Consider the following 19,954-nt stretch of genomic DNA (forward strand, 5'->3'; position numbering starts at 1 on the left):
ATTTGGCATATTTGAGCTGGGAGCCAGTCTGAAGTACAGATCATTACAAACAAAGTAAGAAAAGATGAACAAAATAACGACTGAGAGAAGAATCAGTCGAATTGTTTTTGTTTGCTTCACATGCTTATTTATTGTATTCAGGTTTCCACAGCTGAAGACTTGAAAACATAACAGGTGAAAAAGTACTTTGTTTCTTCATCTTTTTCATGTTTGATGTCTGGAGTAATTATTTGTACTTCAGTTGTTCACTGCAATGAATATGTGTTAACTAATTTCAAAATGTAGATGTACTTTATCACTTCTGGAAGTATTATGCTGTGTTGTAGTAGGATCTCAGTACCACATAAACTTATCTTTCAGTGGTATTGATGCATTTTCCATCAATGTATAGTGTGTCACTTACTTTGCTCATGAGCATTTTACTTAAAATGCATAAAGGAAAAAAATACATGTGCAAAGTAGCTCTGCCATTCACATGGACTCTTGACTTTTCTAGAATTTGGAGAACATAAACCATTTTCCCAAGTGATTCAGTAGGAACTAGGTTATTTTTATTTCACACTACTTCAGTAATTGAGAATTCCAGTTCAGCAAGGTCTTTGTGCATCAAAGTCCACATAATGTGGCAGAGTACTCAGTGTTTGAAGTGAAGGCACTGATATGCAATCAAGTCATTATGCACTGGCTGACCCAGAGTGAGTGACTTAGCACTCACTTTTGATTTTTGTGTGACTTGAATAAAAATATGTTGCCTTAAGTTTAATGACAGAATTAAGCTATTTGTGGGAGACTGTGGTTATGTACTTTTAAACTAGGGAGGCCTGATAAGACTGACTGGTGTGATCACATCAGACCAAAGATCCACCTGCCTCAGCAGCCTGAGCTCTCTCAGGTCAGCAGAGGAACAGGCACGTTGCAATATCTCCATCTAGGCACTGTGGTTTTTTTCAGCAAGCTCCTCAAGTGTACTCCTTGTATTTATGCCAGTGCTGATTCTTAAGTTTGTAAGCACTGCAAGTTTTGATAAGGACTTTAGATGAACATATGTATTCTAATGAAATGTTATCTTTATATGTACTAATTGAATAAGACAATCAAATATTATTCAGAATTCAGGAAAGAACTTAGTGCAGAATTTTGCCTCATATTAATACATTTGTTTCATTAGACTTTGACCCCCATACCTTTAATAACAGAGACAAATCAATTCCTTTCCTTTTCCCCTACCATATAAATGGCATAATGTGTTGACTTTTTTCCCCTAACATATTGCCATAAGTTCAGGAGAGGTTAGTTTAGATTCCTTTTAATGAAAGGCAATGAAAAATATTATATGCCATATAGTAATATTAAAAGCAAATATAGCTGTAACAGGATTAAATAGCCACCAGGACTGCATTTGTAGTAAGGAAGTGCTATGGTTTTCTGTTATATTCAGTTTCAGCTGTTGATTCTTGAGCCAGGTAGTGTCACAGTACCCTTTCCTGAATCAAATCTATGCTGAAATACAAAATGAGAAATTCATCTGACATTACCATGCTAGTTCAGTGAGATGAGAGCAAGGAACCCTGGTGTAGCAAAATATTTTTGTCTCTTTGAAAGCACAGGAACAGCCTGACCTAAGAAGTGCAGAGTTTTAAACAGACTTCTTCATGAAACCTCTGGGGATAGATGCTGTCTTCATACAAACTACACAGGGACCAAATGGTTGGGGACAGGAGGCTGCTCTGCTCCATGTTAATGCCTTGCTCTATTCCATCTTTGTCCCTACTAACATTATTTCTCCAGTGGCTTGCAGATTTTTCTTTACTTTTGTGTAATGTCTGAACCTTTTACTTTGAGAACACCTCAGTGAAGAATGATGATAAATAATAATCAAAAAAACCCTCATCAATCTGTGTAGATGTGGCAGGCAGTGTAACACTATGTTAACGTGTTACAGGTACAGGTTGAAGAAGAAAATGCTGAAAAGCTGACAGCATGTTAAAGATGATTTGTTTATACAAGTGCTAAAGTTATGTTTGATATGTTAATGCAACCTCATTTTCTAGTAAAGGCCAAACACTATTAAGTGGTTATTTGCATTGATTTTTCTATCTTCTGAAATACTTGATTCAAGGTAAACCATCTTTACTCCTTTTGTATAACTGGAACTGGGGCTGTCTTTTAACAGTCACTTTCTGGGTGGGCCTCATGGACTTTACTCAGTGATATTCTTCTGGTCCATTTCTTGACCTCTGCATCAGTGTCCCTTGTAGCAGATGCTCCTTTTTCAATTTGTCTGGATTTTCCTTTTGGTATTCCAACACTCCTACCTGGAGAGTCACTGAATGGGGTCACACCCACTGCAGCTTGAACCAGTGCCTCTCACAAACATCCTCATTCTGCTGAATCATGTTACCTGAGCTCATTAAAAAAGACTCAACAGTAGCCTAACAGTTTACATTTTAAGATGAGAGGGTCTTGTTTACTTGGCTGTCTATCCTTGCTTTCCTAGCTGAATCTCTTCTTATCCTTTTGGTATGTTACCTGCTTTGCTTTTCATTTTGTGTCTTAGCTGCTTTTGATATATCCTGTGCTGGGTACAAAGCTGAATCAGGCTAGATAAGGTAGGAGAGTTTTTGGGGGAAATACCTTCAGAGAGGAGAACAAATGTGTGGGTTTGGAATAAGTGAGGAAATCCTTTTCAGGATTGATTTTGGGGGTGAGTATTTTTGTATCTTCAGTTGTCTGTATTGCCTCTCAGCTACAGAACTGTGAATGCACACAGTAAAGTTAATTCTTAGTAAGTTGTTTGTGTGATACCTTTATAAAATTATGTTACCATTTCCAAAGCTTTAATATCTTTCTCTTGGCAAAGTCATCAGTGTTCTGATCAAGACATTTTCTCATTGATATGTGTCTACACTGCTCTCATATTCCTTGATATACTCAAAGTATCTAAGTTAGAGAAGCAGTTTTCTCAATTACCAGCCTGTGTTTCTTAATGTGTTGAATTAGTGGGAATTTGCATTTAAAGGCACAATTAATCCTCAGATCCGATATTTAGGTAACCTGTGTTGCACAAAATATATTGTTTTCCTAAGTGTGCAAGTTTTCACAATTTTGAGATATCAGAATTTAGATGTAGTATTTCAAATTAAACACTTCCTTTAGCTTTCAGCTTTCTTAAAAGGATACATCCAACATTTCCTTTTTGTCAGTACCAAGTTGGATGATGTCTTCTCTTCACTGTGCTCCAAAAAGTATTTTTATGTATGTTTTTAGAAGGAAATTCAGTTTCTTACTTGCAGCTGTTGGCATTTTAGAGCCCTGGAGTGAACCAATAAAAACACATGTTCTTTTAAAGAACATCTATTTTTACTGGATCCTGCTAACAACTAGTGACACAGAATTCAAAAAATGTTGGCTCAAATGAACAGAAGGGCTGCATTGTTTTAAATTCTATTTTTAAAACTTTTTTCTACAGCAAGGTTACACTAAAATTTCATAGGCTCCTGCTCTTATGAAAAAGGGTGCTTGCTTTTAGAATGCTATTTTAATATTTTAAAGGTAGCTCAGGTATCAAAATTGTAACGTTTAAAACTTTATTAAAACATACACAGTGTTGCTGTTTAAGACTATTATTATAATACTTTCACAAAGAGAGTAATTGAAGATTTTACTTCCTAGACAACTGAGAATAAAGCTGAATATCTTCTGTTAATACATTGTTTCCAACATAGTAAAACTCTTGGATGCAAAGGTCAAATTAGATCACCATTTCTTTTGTTGATGCCCAAACTGAATTCAAGCAGTATTCTAGTTGAAAATGCCCTGGGTTTTTGTTTGTTTGTTTGTATTCACATTTCAACAGTCTCAGCAGAAATGAAATTAAAGAGAAATTAAAAAATCTTCCCAAGTTTGATGTAAATGTAATCATATCAAGGTTGACTTGATAGGGAGGTTCATCCATTTTATGTTATATGTCTTGCATCTTTACTGTACTTCACTTGTTCTGTGTTCTGCAAGATCCTGGAGTCCCACTGCTGTTGATTTCAGTGTCCTGTCTTCACAGGAGTGAAATGGAGAGTGGAATTAAGATTGCACCCATGATCTCAGTGGTACAATATGCTCTGAGATCTTTTTCTCATGCAGTCCTGTAGCTAAGTTTTGCTCTTAGCATATTTTCACATACCATTTGGATTCAAGAGAATAGCGTGATTATAAAGTGAGGTTTTAAATGTAAATTGAGATTTTAGTAATTTAAATAATATTTACTCGACATAAACTTGTTTTGTTGTCAAATTGTGGTTTCCAAAACACTGTTTTGAAGAAGAATGCTGGCAAAGCATAAAAATCAGTGTCCTGGTGATTATACATGATGTAATGTACAGTGTCTGCAATGGTAGATTGAATTTTTTTAATGGTGTTTAGATCACATAAACTAAGGAAAAAATGTTGCTAGAGAAAGAAACAAACAAACATAGTCTGTGTTTTGTTCCTCAGTAGTTTTATTAGCATTTTCATGTCTGAAAATACATAATTTTCATGCTGGACATGGAAAAAGGGTTACATCTGTGATTTGTGATTGTGTGTGTGTGATAAACACAGATGTTAAATATCTCAAGTATAAGAAAATACTTACAATCAAATGTATCAAAAGTTGTTCCCATATGTCTCCTTAGTGCTTCATCTGTTTTTGGTTTTTTTCTTTTTTTTTTTTTTTTTTGTAAAACATGTTTTTTTTTGTAAGGCAAAGAACTGTCTACAGACAACTAATTCCTCTTTCAAACCAAGGAACTGGGAAAGACCTTTTATAGTTAATGTAAAAAAGAGCAAAATATAATTTGGTTTATACCTTCAGATTTTTAATCATTAAAATAAATGCTCAGTAGACAGCAGTAAGTCTACATGTATAGGCACGCAGTAGCAAGTGCTAATTTTTTCATTTTTTGTCATTATGTTAAATATTTCAAGAAAAAATCTTTAAACTTCCTTCAGTATGTTGTGTGTGATGTAGAATTAGGGTAACCTTTTAGTATGAAAAATACAAGTTAAAAATTTCATCTATATTTTGTAATAAAAGGCTGGATCCTTGATTTGTGAGGAGGCTCTTTCATTTATTTTTTTTGCATTTCAAAAAGCATGCATTCTTTCCTTTATATCTACTTACTTAATACATAAAAGCCAAAATATAGCCATATATTGGCACAACAAGGAGCAGAAATTCAACCCAACATTCTGATAAAGATCTTATCTGATATATAGCTTTTTTGGCATACTGTTGGACCAGGAAGAAACTGAATAATGATGCACATTTTAAAAACGTTGCTTTATTACTGTCTGGGATTGTAACTTGCTTTTGTCTCATGCTTTCACTACTGCAGAAATAGTGATGGGGTTATTTACGTTAAGTCGTTTGGCTTGTTGAAAAAAAATATGCCCACACTCCTCTACTTAATGGGATTCTTTCCTCGTTGCAGTGCAAACGGCTGGAGCAGGAGCTTCATCATCTGAAAGAGCAGAACCAGACTTCAGCAAACAACACGAGACATATGACTGCTGAAAACAATCAAGAACGTGCTCTGAAGGTAAATCTCCATTTCTTCTTGCAGGCAAATTAAGGTTGTAAGCCCCTGGTGCCAGCTTTCTGGGCTGCATATATCAGTTGTGTACATTTCGGCAGAAGTGAGCTATGGTGTTTGCCAACAACTGCTTCTTTAAACACAGATACAGCACCCTTCTGTTATGGTTTTATTTTATTTTGCCTATGAAAGCAACAAGAAAAAAATAACATATTCTCCAAATTATTGGGCTGGTAATTAACACTAAATTCTTGAGGTCTGTCCTTGCAATATTACATTGGATAAGGTGAAGAAAACTACAACTATTTGCCTCGTGGTACCTTTGCAAAAACTAATATTTTAAAGCATGGCTGTTTGATCTGCTCCCAGCAGTGTGTGCTATATTAATAACATTGTTGACCGATACTACTAGTGACCACAGAGTTGATACTACTATTTGCAAAAGGGTAGCTACTTGGAATTGGGAGGAGGAATAATAAGTCTTGTCAATAAGAATAAAAATGAGCAGAGAGGCGGGAGAGGGTCAGAGAAAGGACAGTGTAAAGTGACAGGTTATTGCTGCTTTGAGAAAGGGAAATTGTAATGTCAGTGGAATAGATAGCTACATACCCTGCAATCTCACCACTAGCCAGGATAAGAGACTATGCCAGGGAAGATGTGCAAGCATTGTGCACACCTCTTCAGCCACTTTATTCTTTAAAATCTCTTTTATCAGTAGTGGAGATACAACACAAATACAGAAGTTACTCTGTTTATGCTGTGTTGTCATTTCAAAACTGTTTGATTTAGACAGTAAGATCCAAAGGTATCTCAATTATAGATAGCTTTTCCTCTGCCTCCTTTCTCTACTTTTTTTTTTTTTTGATCTGGGAAACGTCATTTTACATACAACAACTTTACCAAAGCAATAACAGTAAAACAATAAAAGTAAATCCTTGTGTAGTTTGATATTTCTCAGTAAGAAAAACTGTAAATATAATGATAATAAATGGAGAGAGCTGTGTGCCACACAAATGCTATCTATTCCCTGGGTTTGTAATTGCCATCAAAATCTATGGTGAATATTACAAAATAAGGTGAGCAATAATGAAAGCAGATGACTAGAAATAGAGATCATAAACATTCAGGGCTATTTCTGACTGGAATAACAGCATTGTTTTAAATCTGGTGTCACTAAAAGTTAGTGCTTGCCAGGCATGCTACTTATTGTACATAGTATTGTTTTTCATTAATTGCATGCTGACTTGTTTTTTCTGTGTCATTGAAAATATTGTGCAGAGAGCCTTTCTGCTAGAAAAAAGTTTTATTTAAGCTACGCTTTTTGCATTTAATATTGTCTGACATAACACTTACAGAATAATTATATTTTCAGAGCAAGAAGTGATTTGATAGTTCAGAGCGTTACTGGGATTTCATTCTAAGCCAGATATTGCTCTCCCAGCACCTAATCTTTAAAGAATTTCATTTCTGACTGTCACAGGAATTTTTTTTATTTTTCAAAGTTAAAGGTTAATTGATCATAGTCTCTTAGAGATGAGAGTCTGGGGAGGAAAAAAAAGACCTCTTTTGAATTTTTTTAAAGTTGAACTTTTTTAATATTGTATCTCCGTAGAGTTTTATTCAGTTCATATTACTGTTGCCTACAGTGAGGATAGGTCCTTTGGAGTATTTTTTAAAAGGCCAAGTTGTATTCTTGACCTTGAAAACTTTAAAATGCCCTGATGAAATATTGCCAATAGTTGTTAGCGTTGATATACAGCCCATGATCATGCATCCTGACCTCATGTAAATGAAAAGCTTTTCAACCAATTTCAGTGTAACCACAGCTGGAAAACTGATGTCTGGTGAGGCTGAATGTCAGTGCCTCACTTAGGAGTGGGTTTGGTTGGTGCTCTGGGGCTGGCTGCAGATGACTGGGGCACTCCTGCTGCTGTCAGCAACACAGCTCCCAGAGAAAGAAATTGCCAGCCAGAGCCCTGTGACAGGTCACACCTCCCCTGTGAAACCCTCGTGTTCTTGGCTGTCACCTCCTGCCTCTTGTGTGCATCAGTAGCTCTTGCAAGGCTGCATGCAGAGTGCAGGTACAGACCCAAGCATCCCATCCTGTCCCCTCTCCACTGCAGAGCACCCTCTGGACATTTGACCATTTTCAGAGGAGTAGGACACATCATGAGTCTCTGTGGTTCAGGGTAAATATCAATCTAGCTTTTATTGTCACCACAATCCAAGGAATTACTTTATTTTAACCATCTCCACATGCAAACTGGGGAACTGTGCTGTGTATTATTAACCTGTGCAGGAGGAGGAATCCAGGTGTTTCTTCTGAGTCTGTCCAGGTCAACTTGTATCAAGGAAGGTTTTTTTTTTTAAAAAAATCTGTAATTTTCCCTATTCTCTTACACTTAATTAGTGTCAAGGCAATCTGTTGATTCAGTTTGGCAATGCCCACAGCTGCACAGGTCACGCAGAGAAGCATGTGGGTCTCTATTTCCACAGTTAAAGTAAAATAATCCTCTTCTTTGTGAAACCATTTTTTAAAATCTCTTATTATATTTCACATTGAATTATAGCTAAATCTTTTAGGGATAATTGCTTCCTAAGGGTCTATACATTTGTGCTCTTAGTAAATTTTCATAAAATAAGATATGAGAGTGCTTTGCAGTTCTAATGTGCCAGGGTCTATATGTAAGATTATTCATTTTTTCCTATTTTTCTATAATTAACATTTGGTCTCTTCTGATTCTGGTAAATGTATTCCCATAATACACAGAAACAACTGATTCAATTAAACATAGAAAAGTTGAAGAATTGCTACTTTTGCATTATTTTTCAAATATTCATTCATTTTTCTCTTGTTAGCTTTGTAGTGTGTAATTTTTGAATTCAGAGTTTTCACCAATACATGTCCTCTTTACTGAGTTAAAGAAGAAGAGGAAATAATTCTTGTGAAACCAATAACTTAATGTGGAATTTCATGGAAAATGTTTAACTGGATTTGACTGAAATAGGGAGAAGAAACTTTTTTTTTATCCTGCAGGCCTTCTCTATTTTGTAATTTCTAATTAGATAATATATTCTTCTCAAAGCAGCTATTAATGTACTTTAAGGATCAGAAAGACATACTAATTTTATTTTCAATGCAAACTTTTGAAAATAAGAGGACTGTTCATGGTGATATACAAATCAGGTGCTCTTAACTAACTAAATGAGGTTATTCCACCCAATTATGATGTCATTAGAACTTGTAAGGGTTATTAATCTCCTTCAGAGCTGTTGAGATGTTACATCTTTTGTTATGATTGGCACTTTTTTTGCAATGTCTGCTTTCTTTTTAGTTGTGATTTTTTGTAGAATTTATCCTACATAGCTTTCATAGTTTTATTAAGAATATAATAGAGTTAGAACCAAGAAAGTGACCTGAAGGAGCCATCAGAAGTTTGTCTACAGTAGTGTCATAAAGCAACTGTGCCTGGTGTCATCTGCTTTCTGCTGACATGTAAGAATCAGTCAAGGACAGGAAATCCACAATGCATAGCAGTTTGGTATTTGTTCCAGTGATGAAGTCTGTGAAGGAGCTACTCTAGAATACTTAATTTAGATATTCCTTGATGCCCTTGATGCCTTTCATAAATTGTCTTAAGTTCTTTTTGATTCCCAGAATTTCCCAGATTCTTAGTGTAGGGACCATTTTTCCATACAACATCAACCAGAAGCAAGTTCAGCTGACTGGTCAACCTGTCATCCATGAGGGGCATCATCACAAGAAATTCTGATGTTATAAGAGCTTAAAAAAATTCTGAAGCTTTAACATGAAGTATAAAATGTTTGCTACTGTTGAAAAGCACATGCTATTGAGACATACAATATTAACTATGGGAAAAAAGTCCTTTTTCCAGATGATGTGGCCTTTATTTGTGAAAACTAAGTAATTCTAGCTGATTTTAGGTTTGGTGCTTCAGAGCTGAAGTTTCATAAGTTTAACAAGTTTAGAGGTGGGTTATGGCTATAAAGCCTCTGATTTCAACAGAGACACATGCTTTTGAAATGTAATCCAGGGAAACTTGTCTGAATCAGTGATGGGAAACCAAGAAATTTCAATCTCCTCTATTCAAATTTCCAGTTCAGCATCTAATTTTTACATTTTAATCGTTACTCATTTCATTCTTTCATAATAATTTTGCATGGGCAGCAGAGATCACATGAATTCAGTGGACAGCTGGAATGTGGGTTTGGAGTGTGCCAAGGCTCAGCCATATCCAGAGCACCACTCTGCCACCTTCAGCTGCTGGGACTGTTGCACTGTGACACTGTGATGCTGTGACTGATGGAAAACAGCTGCAGCTTTGCCTGTATGGTGTAGCTAGCAGGTGAATGGCTGTGTTGTCCACTGGTGAGATGGGTGTTACACCTTTCTTCAACTCCTAGCTACAAAGGAACAAGACACTACAAAGAGTTTAAAACTTGCTATTGATCCAGTTGTCAGTATGGCGTTATTGTTTGGTACAGATCTCTATTTAGAGCAGTTGTTTTTTTGTTTTTTCTTTTTTTTTTCAGTGAAGCAGCTCAGAAGTATTCGTATGTTGGACAACCCATCCTTTTCTCTCACATTGTTCTATGAATTCCTCTGGCCAATGTTCATTTTTCCCTCTGTATCTAATGAAATAGCGACCTATGAAAGCTCAGCTCAAGAGCTCACTCTGTGGAGTTAACCCAAAAGCAGTTATGCTTTTCATCCTGTATGGCACGTGCTGCTATCTAGAATAAAGGACTGCTGTCACATTTGCAAATGATTTTATATGTGTGTTTGAACATAGAATGCCAGCTTCATGTTGGAAATGGAAGGGGTGAAGTAAATTGCAGATATGTCTCTCAGTGAGAAGGGATACACTATGCCCTTGCATTTATTTCTGGTCTGTATCTGTTTTTCTGAAACTAAAGGAACATTTCAGGACTAATGAGAATAGTTAACAGGTTTCTTGGAGGTTATCTCCAACAAATAATATGTTGTTACAGCTAATCCTGGAAGGTCCTTCATGCTATTCATCTAATAACTTACATGGGGATAAAATAATACAGGATTTGTCAAAGTAAGCAGCAATTTCTAACTTTGTGCAAGACCTGTTTCTGTAGTGTGGTTTCTTCTCCTAAGAAGGATTCCTCTTACTCAGCTTTCAGAAGAGTTGCTCAGGTTGTAGAAAACCATAATTAATTCCTTTCTCTTGTCAGTACCAACCCTAACACAGGATGTGCCCTCATTTAAATGCCTGGGCAATGTGAGAGAAAAATTTGCTAGCCTGTCAGTAAAACTTGTTATAAAGAACATGAGATCACTATAATTTTTTAGAGTGGAGGTTTGATGTATTTTTAGTGCTTAAATTGCTATTAATTGCATAGTGGAGGTGAAAATAAAAGAGTAGTAAAACTTGGAGCATGCTGCTGACAACCTGGATGTGAATAAGAATGCACAAACACTTTCCTTCCGTTGCTGCTTCCTAGACACTTTATCAGACAGGGTAGACACAGTTGCAATCTTAATTGCACTGAACAATTTGCCTTTGCTTTTGCTGCACCCAGAAACACTTAATCACAAGGACTTAAAGTATGTCACTGAGGTTAGACACAAGTCTGTTCAGCTCTTATCCATGCTAGAAGAATGATTGGTGGCTTTATGGCATGGCTTATTAAATAGCACCGTACACCTTAGAGGATATCAGTGTGAGCTGCTGCGTTGTGTCATAAATGAACACTAAAATGAGGCCACAGAAACTCCTGCAGAAGTAATTCTGTTCATGTTCCACTTAGATAATAATTTTCTGTGTTCATTTCTCTTTAAGTTACAGTGTCTCCAAAAGCTGTTGCTACAGACTCTGACAGCCCACCAAGTTAACTGTATTACTGGAGAGGGAGAAAATAACTTGTATAGTTCTACACTGACCACCATTCCCTCTCAAGCCCAGTGAAAAAAATGTGAGCACTTGTTGACTGGTCTTTAAAGCAGTCATTTCAAGTTTCCTTGGACTCAATTGTTCTTTTGAGTCAGATTTCATCATTCAGGGCTGGAGATCCTCAAGGGATGCCTCAAAGGGTTTCTCCTTCATCAGCTGTTACATATTTAGGAGTGTAACAGTTTGCTTATGTGTATCCCTTATAAACAGGAAGTGACTAATTTATTGAATGTATTTGACCATGATCAGAAATCTGATCTGTTAATATAATCAGTGACCAGTTTTATTAACCATTTTTATAGGCATCAAGCCTAGCAGGTAGGCTTTATTTAGTTATGTAGGTTTCAACAGAAAGTTGTTCACAAATGAGGTAACATTCTTAGTCTCCTCCCATCTGGTAGCTAATATTTTAGCACTGATAGATATTTGTATTCATTGATCAAAAATACCTTCTGTAGGGAGCTGAAAGTTAGAATAATTGGTTAAATATGCCATAAGCAAATAAAACCATATTTTTTCCTGATGGAAGACACTGGGAGTGAAGTTGCCCAGAAACACAGGCTTCCAGAGTTCGATAAATGTGGCTTACATGAAATGTCTGTCTGGGATTTGAAAAGAAATTACGTTTGTAACATTAGTAGTTGCATGATTTTCAGTGATCAGCTTCTCATGACATTAAGTGGTTATGTGGATAGATGGCAGGGACATTTGTACAGCTCTTGGTTCACTAAATCATTGCTGCAGGCCAGCATTTTGAATGCATTCAAACCTTGGGTTGTTTTCAAATAGAAGGAAACAAATAGACATACCCAAGTTCTTGTCTTTGCTTCTTTGATTGCCCTGGCCATGCCACCTTCCTGTACCTTTAAGGTTGTCCTTTCACTGAACACACCATCTGGCATGTCAGCCCTGTGTGTACAGTGTTCTCTGCAGAGCAGCTACTCAGGATTTCTTGGACTCTGTTCAAATGAAAGACCAAACACTGGTGTTTCTTACCTACTGTGATCTCAAGTCTTTCAGAATCATTTCAAAGCAAAGTAATACATGGGTGAGAGTGAACAATAGTTGTCCATCCTGAGAAGAGTTGAATCTGTGTAATTAATGATGCTTGTCTAGAGCACTGTACCTCTTTAGCATGCTTCATATTGCTGTAAACAGTTGACCAAGAATGGCACTGAATGTATCTTGATAGAATGAACAAGCATCATCTTGGCTCAAAGGGTTTGTTCACCTTGCCTGAGGACTGTAAGTCTTCCTTCTCTCCTGTTAATAGATACTGAACATCTCTTAACCAAAGCAGGTATGTTTACTGAACTTTGATTCAGTTCTAAGCATTAAGGAATTCATTACTTATTCAAACTTGGTGTTTGATGCCTGCTTTGATCTGTTCCACTAACAATTCCATGAGGTCTTTTGCTTTTAATTTGACAGCCTTCAAATATCTCTTGGCAACAGATTACTCCTGGCAATCTCAAACATCAACTGTATATACCATATACAGTCCCCTTTCTTATTGGTGATGATGACATCATTCAAACCTTTTGACTGAGTCTTCTATTTTTTGGCTTCCACTTCATAGGTGGAAGTTGTCTTCCCATAAGTTCAGTCAGTGGTACTGCTTCTGATTACCAGAAGTATTATTTCTGATTAATGCAGCAAGTTCTTGGAATGCTGTATTTTGGTTTCAGGTGGCTCTAAATCTGGACTATCATTCTCACAATCATTTAGGCTGCTTTCACTTCATCACTTATGGTATACAAAGAATCATCTCTTTCATGGTAGTAGGTTTCTATAGCCATGTCAACAAGAACCTCTTATCCATTTTTTTTATCTAACCATTCTGTAATTGTGCATACTAACTTAGCATTTTAGAAATACTTTTTACTTCCACATGCCTGTTTTTCTTTTTAGCAGAACAGATCCCACTTTGTATGATTGATACATTTGATTTCTGGAAACTTTCTCCTTACTGAGTTACACTGCCACTTGATCTTACAGTTTGAAGGGTGCTACATTTCCGTGTTCTGCAGCATTTTTAGGGTTTTGTCTAAACTCTGTTAAAGGACCTCAAAACTGGAACAGTTTATGGGCCTGTGTCAGATCTCAGATATATGAGTTCTAGAAATATTTATTCTGAGATAAAGAGATGTTCTGAAGTTGTAGATGAAACAAACTATATGTGTGTCCTGTCACCAATTACGAAGCTGTCTTCTACCTGTTCTTTTACTCCTTATCTCCATAGAGGTGACAGCCATTCCTTAAACCTGTGATAAAAAAAATGGTGGGTTCTAAAATACACTGAAATTCATCAGTATCTTGTAAATTACAATCACAGAGTCTGATAGGTAAGCAAAATATACTGTAGAAACCACAATCATGTTAAGAAAGCTGCTTATATATGTTAAAAAATGTATAGATGTGGTACTTTGAGTCATGGTTTAGTGGTGGAATTAGCAGTGCTGAGTTAATTGCTGGACTTGATCATAGGTATCTTTTCCAGCCTTTACAATACTGTGATGATTCTCTGATTCTAGGGAAAGGCGAGGTCTGGTAAAATCAGAAACTCTAACTGTAGTTATAAACTTTGTCACCATCTCCAACGATATAACTTGTCACCCCAGTCCTGGGTTCATTTTTCCCTTCCTTCTGCCCAATAGAATGTCAACAGTAGTACCACATGAACCTTTATAGGTTCTGAGGAGGTGTGATATTGCAGCACTTCAAATGGTTATAAAAAAAATTCTTTCACTTTCCTACTAGTATGGACCTTCATTTCAGGATTACATGGATCAGGAATTAAGGCTAAATGTTCATCTAATTCTAAATCAATCATGAAGTTCAATGTATCAGACTTTCTATAAGAAAACTTGGATTCCTTCTTTCATTTTCCACTTTCAGATACTATAAAACATATTTCCAAACAGATATTCTGAATCTGAACTTACATTGTACATAAAAAGTAACTGCTTTCTGCAATCTTTAAAGGTGGCTCTAGCATCACTTTCTGTAAACATCATGCCTAATCTGCACTGGCACAGTTTTCAAAATCAGCAATTGTATCATATTAGAATAAAAGAAGTACCCAAAATATTTAGCCAATTTTGGTATTTTTTTATTATTTAAGTTATTAAATGATACTAAATGTATTAAATTATGCTGGAGATGAGATACCGAATTTCATGAAGAGGAGGAGTATTATGGTTATGTATTGTATTTTATCTCATAAACTTGTTTCTTTCTCCATATGAGTTTTGTTATCCATGCATGTAGAAGGAATTTTGATAAATCATAATTTTCAATATTTTTTTCAGTGTCATACCATACACTCTTCATTTTTTATGCTGCACAGGAAAATGATCCTCTTTTGTTTGAACAGCAACTGTAAACAAAATCTTGAGCCTGGATGCATGATGACATGCGAGTTATTTGTCCTTCAATAAAACATATAAAAGGTAGTAACCCAAGCTCTTGTGCAAAAGACAAGCTACAGGGTCATTAAATACCAAAGGTCTTGCTCTGACCCATCCGTGACCTCCTTATCTGAAACCCCTCTCAGAATTGATAGAATCTTCTTTAGATCTTGGGTACAGGAAACCAAGGATAGGATAAAGGATCAATATAAACATTTCAGAATTTTAGGTATTTACTAGAAAGGAATATTTGGCCTTTGTGTGTTTAAGTGTATCCAAATATCTGTTCAGAATTGGAGGACCTTTTCCTAGCATTTCGTATACAAGAAATCATATGAAGTGTGCTTCAGAGTCATTAGGTCTTTGTATGATTTTAAAGCTGCAGACTGGCCTTGATTCAGAAGCCTCAAGGTCCATCATATTTGCTGTTATTTATAGTTTTACTGCAATCTGGATCCTGTTCCCAGGTGAGCAGCTTCAGGTTTTAGAGTGAGATGAATTCAAAAGTGCCTATGTCTGAAAAGTGCAGCTTGGTGCTTAGCCATCACTTACCCAGAGAAGTAGGGAATTATTTTGCCTATCCTGCTTAATTCCCATCTATTTATTTGGTCTGGTGCTGAAGCACATTTTTGATATTACTGCACTTGTGCTTCTAGATCACTGAGAAGCTTTTGACAATCTCTTTTGACCATAAATAAGAGGAAAAAATCTGATTTGATTTCTGTGCATGTGGCCCCACAGAGGTGTGATGAAAAGTGAGCTTTGCTGTTCACACATTGAGGTTGCCAAGAGGAGCAGATGTTCTACTGCTGTGCAGTAGTGTGCAGTTCTACCCAAGCAATATGCAGGTCATCAAGAAAATGCTTGAATAACAGTAGTAGAGAAGGGATGAGGATTTATTTTGAACTTTTTCTTCCTTCTATGAAAGTGGGCTTAATGAAGTAAAGTCTTTCTCATCTGCCTTCCAGTAGATCTCCACAGCTTTCCTCATGAGATTTTGGAGTGGTGTCTGGACTTGGGCTTTTCTCCAGGAGTCAGCTTTAGTGGAGTGAGCTGTATATTAGGGGTCAAGTAGTAAATTTGATAAATTGCTAATTCTGACTTACCAGATGCTAACCTTAAAAAACCCTGTTCAGACACCCTGATGTGCTACCTATTCAGGATTAACACAAAGCACAGATGGAACTGGACATATGATTTGACTTGATTTTTTATTATTTGAAGTCTTGCAATGTGTAAAGTAAGGTTCATATCAGCAGAAGTATATTGATGTATTAGGATTCCAACTCAGCATGTATTAGGTTTATCTTAATATTTAGAAACACTGCATGATTACCTCTGTCATGGAGCTGAATCAAAATTGTTCATTACCATTGCAGAGGAAAAGGAATTGTTCATTGAAAAAACTCAAAGAAACTCTAATTTCTCCTTCAAAATGTGTTTACAATTAATTAAATTAATTGTAAATAATAAATTAAACAATTAATTTAATTTTTTGTGCCTCCAAAATTCAGTCATCTGTGTTGTTGCTTCCAAAATTCAACCTCTCTTAATGGTAAATATATCTTACAAAGAAAAAGGAATGGAGAAGTAAAATGAGAAAAGAGCTGTCTTTAAACTTTGGATAGGAAACTGAAGTAACCAATGCAATTGGGTAATAGTGATTAAGTGTATATCTCATTGCTAGAACATGGTATTAATGTGTATTAATTGTGTGATTGTATTAAGCTACTGAGCAGCCAAATTTACAATTTAAAATTAAACACAAAGCCCAAAATGTCATTTTTAGTTAGGTTCAATATGTAAAGAAATAATTTTCTGAATTGTGTTGATTTTTTATCTCCAGAATTGATTATCCCTGAAGAACAGATGTCATCTCCCACAGTTGTGCTAGATGTATTGAGATTCCATACAGTTCACAAATTCCCCATTTCCTTGTGGATCACAGTCAAGATGATTATTTCAATGCTAGTTTGTTTATTAAAGAAATACCTGCTATGCTGGAGGGGTTATTAAGCTGGTGGTCATGGCATAACTAGCACATAGAGTTCATTGTTTACAAATACTCTGATCACACATTTTGAAAATTGAGAAGTTTTGTTTTTTAAAAATCTATACCATTTCAACTATTTTTTTTTTTTATATTAGAAGTAGCATTTGGACCAGGTTTCCAAACACTGAAGCTGATCTTGTCTATATCTGTATATAGGCCAGATTCTGTGCACACACAAGTCTCAGTGACTGCTGGAGTGTAGCTCTGCTGACAGTAATAGTTATTATTATAGCACCTAAATTTTGAGGAAAAAAATGAACCCTTTCTTGCTTTGACCTTGTAGCTTGTGAATTCCACTGTACTTAATGGGGCTGAGTCCCAAATCTCTGAAGCCTTAGGCTATTATACACACATATAGACTGGTAAGACACAGACAGAGATCAGAGGAAATCCTGTTAAAATTTGTTTTTGTAAACCAGCTGTCTTACATGATACAAGATGTGGTAAGAGTACCTTGATGCTTTGCTAGTTCTTTCACAAGAGCTCAGGCCAGGAGACATTTTAACAGGAAAAAATCCTTGATGTAAACACTGAAAGAATCTATTATCCTTTCTTAGGATAATAGATAAACATAGCGCTTCAAACCTTTCCCTACAAAAGCTCATTAAGATCATCTCTACCTTAACTATGTTTCTCAGTGAGTTCTTTGGGTCTGTAATCCTTCACCCCATCTTCTGAAAAGATGAAACTATTTAACACAGGTTTCTAGTTTTCAAATGGAACTCTGCTCCACTTTTCAGTGGTGTTCACTCTAAGTAAATTATTTGAAGACACTACTTGTTGTCAGTTAGATGCATTTCAACAACCTGAAGATTTCAAACCTTTTCCTTGCCATAGTCTGGAGGAGAGACATCTTTTTTTTTCTTTTCTTTCTTTTTTTTTATCTAAGGATTTTAACCATTTAAGAGTATAACATAAAATTGACTAGTTTTAGTTGGTTATCTGTTCCTGTTTCTTACAACTGAGCAGCAATTGTTGGAGAACAGAGTGGCTGAGTGACTGGGAAGAAAGTGACTGAAACCTGGGAAATGCTATTGATAGCTCCTTCCCTTTGGAATTGCTATGTAACAGTAACAACAAAAACACTCATTTTCTAAACTAGATAAAATAAAATCTGTTTATCTAGCCTGTTAAATCTGGGTGCCAGCTTTCAAGCAGATGATGTTTTAAGCTCTGTAGATGCTAAATCCTGAAACATTTGGTCTATAAACAAAAAGCTGACATCAAATACAGCATTACTACTAGACATAATGGTGTATGTATGCTGTATTCACACAAAATAGGGAGATGATTGCTTTTTTGTATGTTGCTTAGGGTTTTTTTTCTTATGTTAGAGTATTAAAACAGATATTAAATTTTATCATTAATGCAGTGCGTGGTCTCTCTTCAAATCCCCTTAATTACAGATTGACTCCAAGGATTACACAGCATGGATTTTAATTTTAACTGAAACAAAAAGAAAAGCTGCTTAAAAATTATTCTTGCTGAGTGACTTGTTGGACCACAAAACAATTTTAACATCTTTTGACAAGTGTTGTCAAATTTAAAATACTGGAGCTGAGTTCACCTTCAAGCTCCAGTTGTATCACGTCTACTTCCCAAATAAAATGTTTTATTAACTTTGTCCTCACAAAGGAATGTCTGCTTCTAATATTTTTGTTTTTTCAGTTATTTTTAGGAGAAAAAGACTCACTGTCTTGCTGAGATGTGTTTATGTTTGAAGAAAGTGACATCAGACATCATATTTCTTTTCTTTGGTAATTAGAGAAAAATTACCAGAGTTGATGTAGCAGCAACAAACATATTTTTCACACTCCTACTTTGTTTCCTTTCTGACCCCTATCTTTAGAAATTAAAACTCTGAAAGCTTTGTTCTGTCCTGAGACATAGAATAGTAGGTCTCAGTCCAGAAACAACATTTTCATAAATTGGGGCCTGATCCAGTAAGCCTCACACAGGAAGATACTTCTGTAAGTTCCTATTATTCCTCTGAGTAAAATTAGATGATCAGGAATCAGTTTTTCATCAGTTTCTTGTAGTATTTCTTTCCCCCATTTCTTAAAGGACAAAATCAGCCTCCCAGTTTGTTTCATTAAGTAAAACTCACTTGTCACAATTACAGCTTATTAGTATTTTTTGTAGTTCTTTAAGATATTAAAAATAAAAAATAAAAAAATGTTGCTCTCCAGAGCTGCATCAAATAACTGCCCAAAGCTAAGTGTACACAACTTCTCATGAAGGGGACATAGACAAAAACACTGTCCTGTCTCAAAATGGGGACACAAGTTTCTTGCTTTAAAACTCAGCTTGGTTTGTGACTGAGCAATAACTTTGAGTACAAAAGGCTGGAGGAATGAGAAATCAGCTTTTGGCCAGGAGGTCACCATATTGCTGAGGGATAAATCTGTCATTGTTGTTTAATGGCAGTTAGTGGTTTGATAAAGTTCCCCCAGCTCAGTTTGTTAGCTTGAAACATATTTCTGAGACTTCACAGATCTGCAGATAAACAACACCATTATTGCTGCATCTTTTATGGGGCAATTTTTTTACTTGAAAAGGGTTATTTCAACAAGCTTTTTTCTCCCTTTTTAGCTGTCTCTGTATTGTTGCTATCAGAATGTTCAATGATTTTCTCCATTATTGTACTAGTGTACTTTTTTTTTAATGGATCAGATTAAAGTCTTTTGCTTTGCCAAGCATAAATCCCTCCTGTTTTAGCAGGAAGGTATTTCTAAAGCAAGCCAATGAACAAGGTAATTTATGCACAATATTGTTTGGTTTAATTTGTCGATTATGTGTAATAGTCTCAATGGTATATGATTTTCATCTCATGTGTGCTAATGCAGAGGCCAGAAATAGCAACAAATGAGGCAAAATAGTTTAGTTTAGTGTGTTTGTGTGTGTGATTTCTTCTAAGTATTTGCTAGGTAATGCACAGCACTGTGAGTGATGCTGGCAGCTGGCAAAAGTTTGATGCTT

General features: G+C 35.8%; 1 protein-coding gene across 1 annotated transcript in view; it reads left to right on the top strand.

Annotated features, from left to right (window-relative positions):
• The window catches only part of MIPOL1 (mirror-image polydactyly 1), a 178,138-nt gene that overhangs the window by 81,561 nt on the left and 76,623 nt on the right, over positions 1-19,954 (top strand). The window contains exon 10 of the mRNA XM_056492662.1: positions 5,466-5,573. Within this exon, the coding sequence (XP_056348637.1) occupies positions 5,466-5,573 (108 nt within the window). The remainder of the gene's footprint in view (positions 1-5,465; positions 5,574-19,954) is intronic.

Source organism: Oenanthe melanoleuca, chromosome 5 (genome assembly GCF_029582105.1).
Source record: "Oenanthe melanoleuca isolate GR-GAL-2019-014 chromosome 5, OMel1.0, whole genome shotgun sequence".
Taxonomy (NCBI): domain Eukaryota; kingdom Metazoa; phylum Chordata; class Aves; order Passeriformes; family Muscicapidae; genus Oenanthe; species Oenanthe melanoleuca.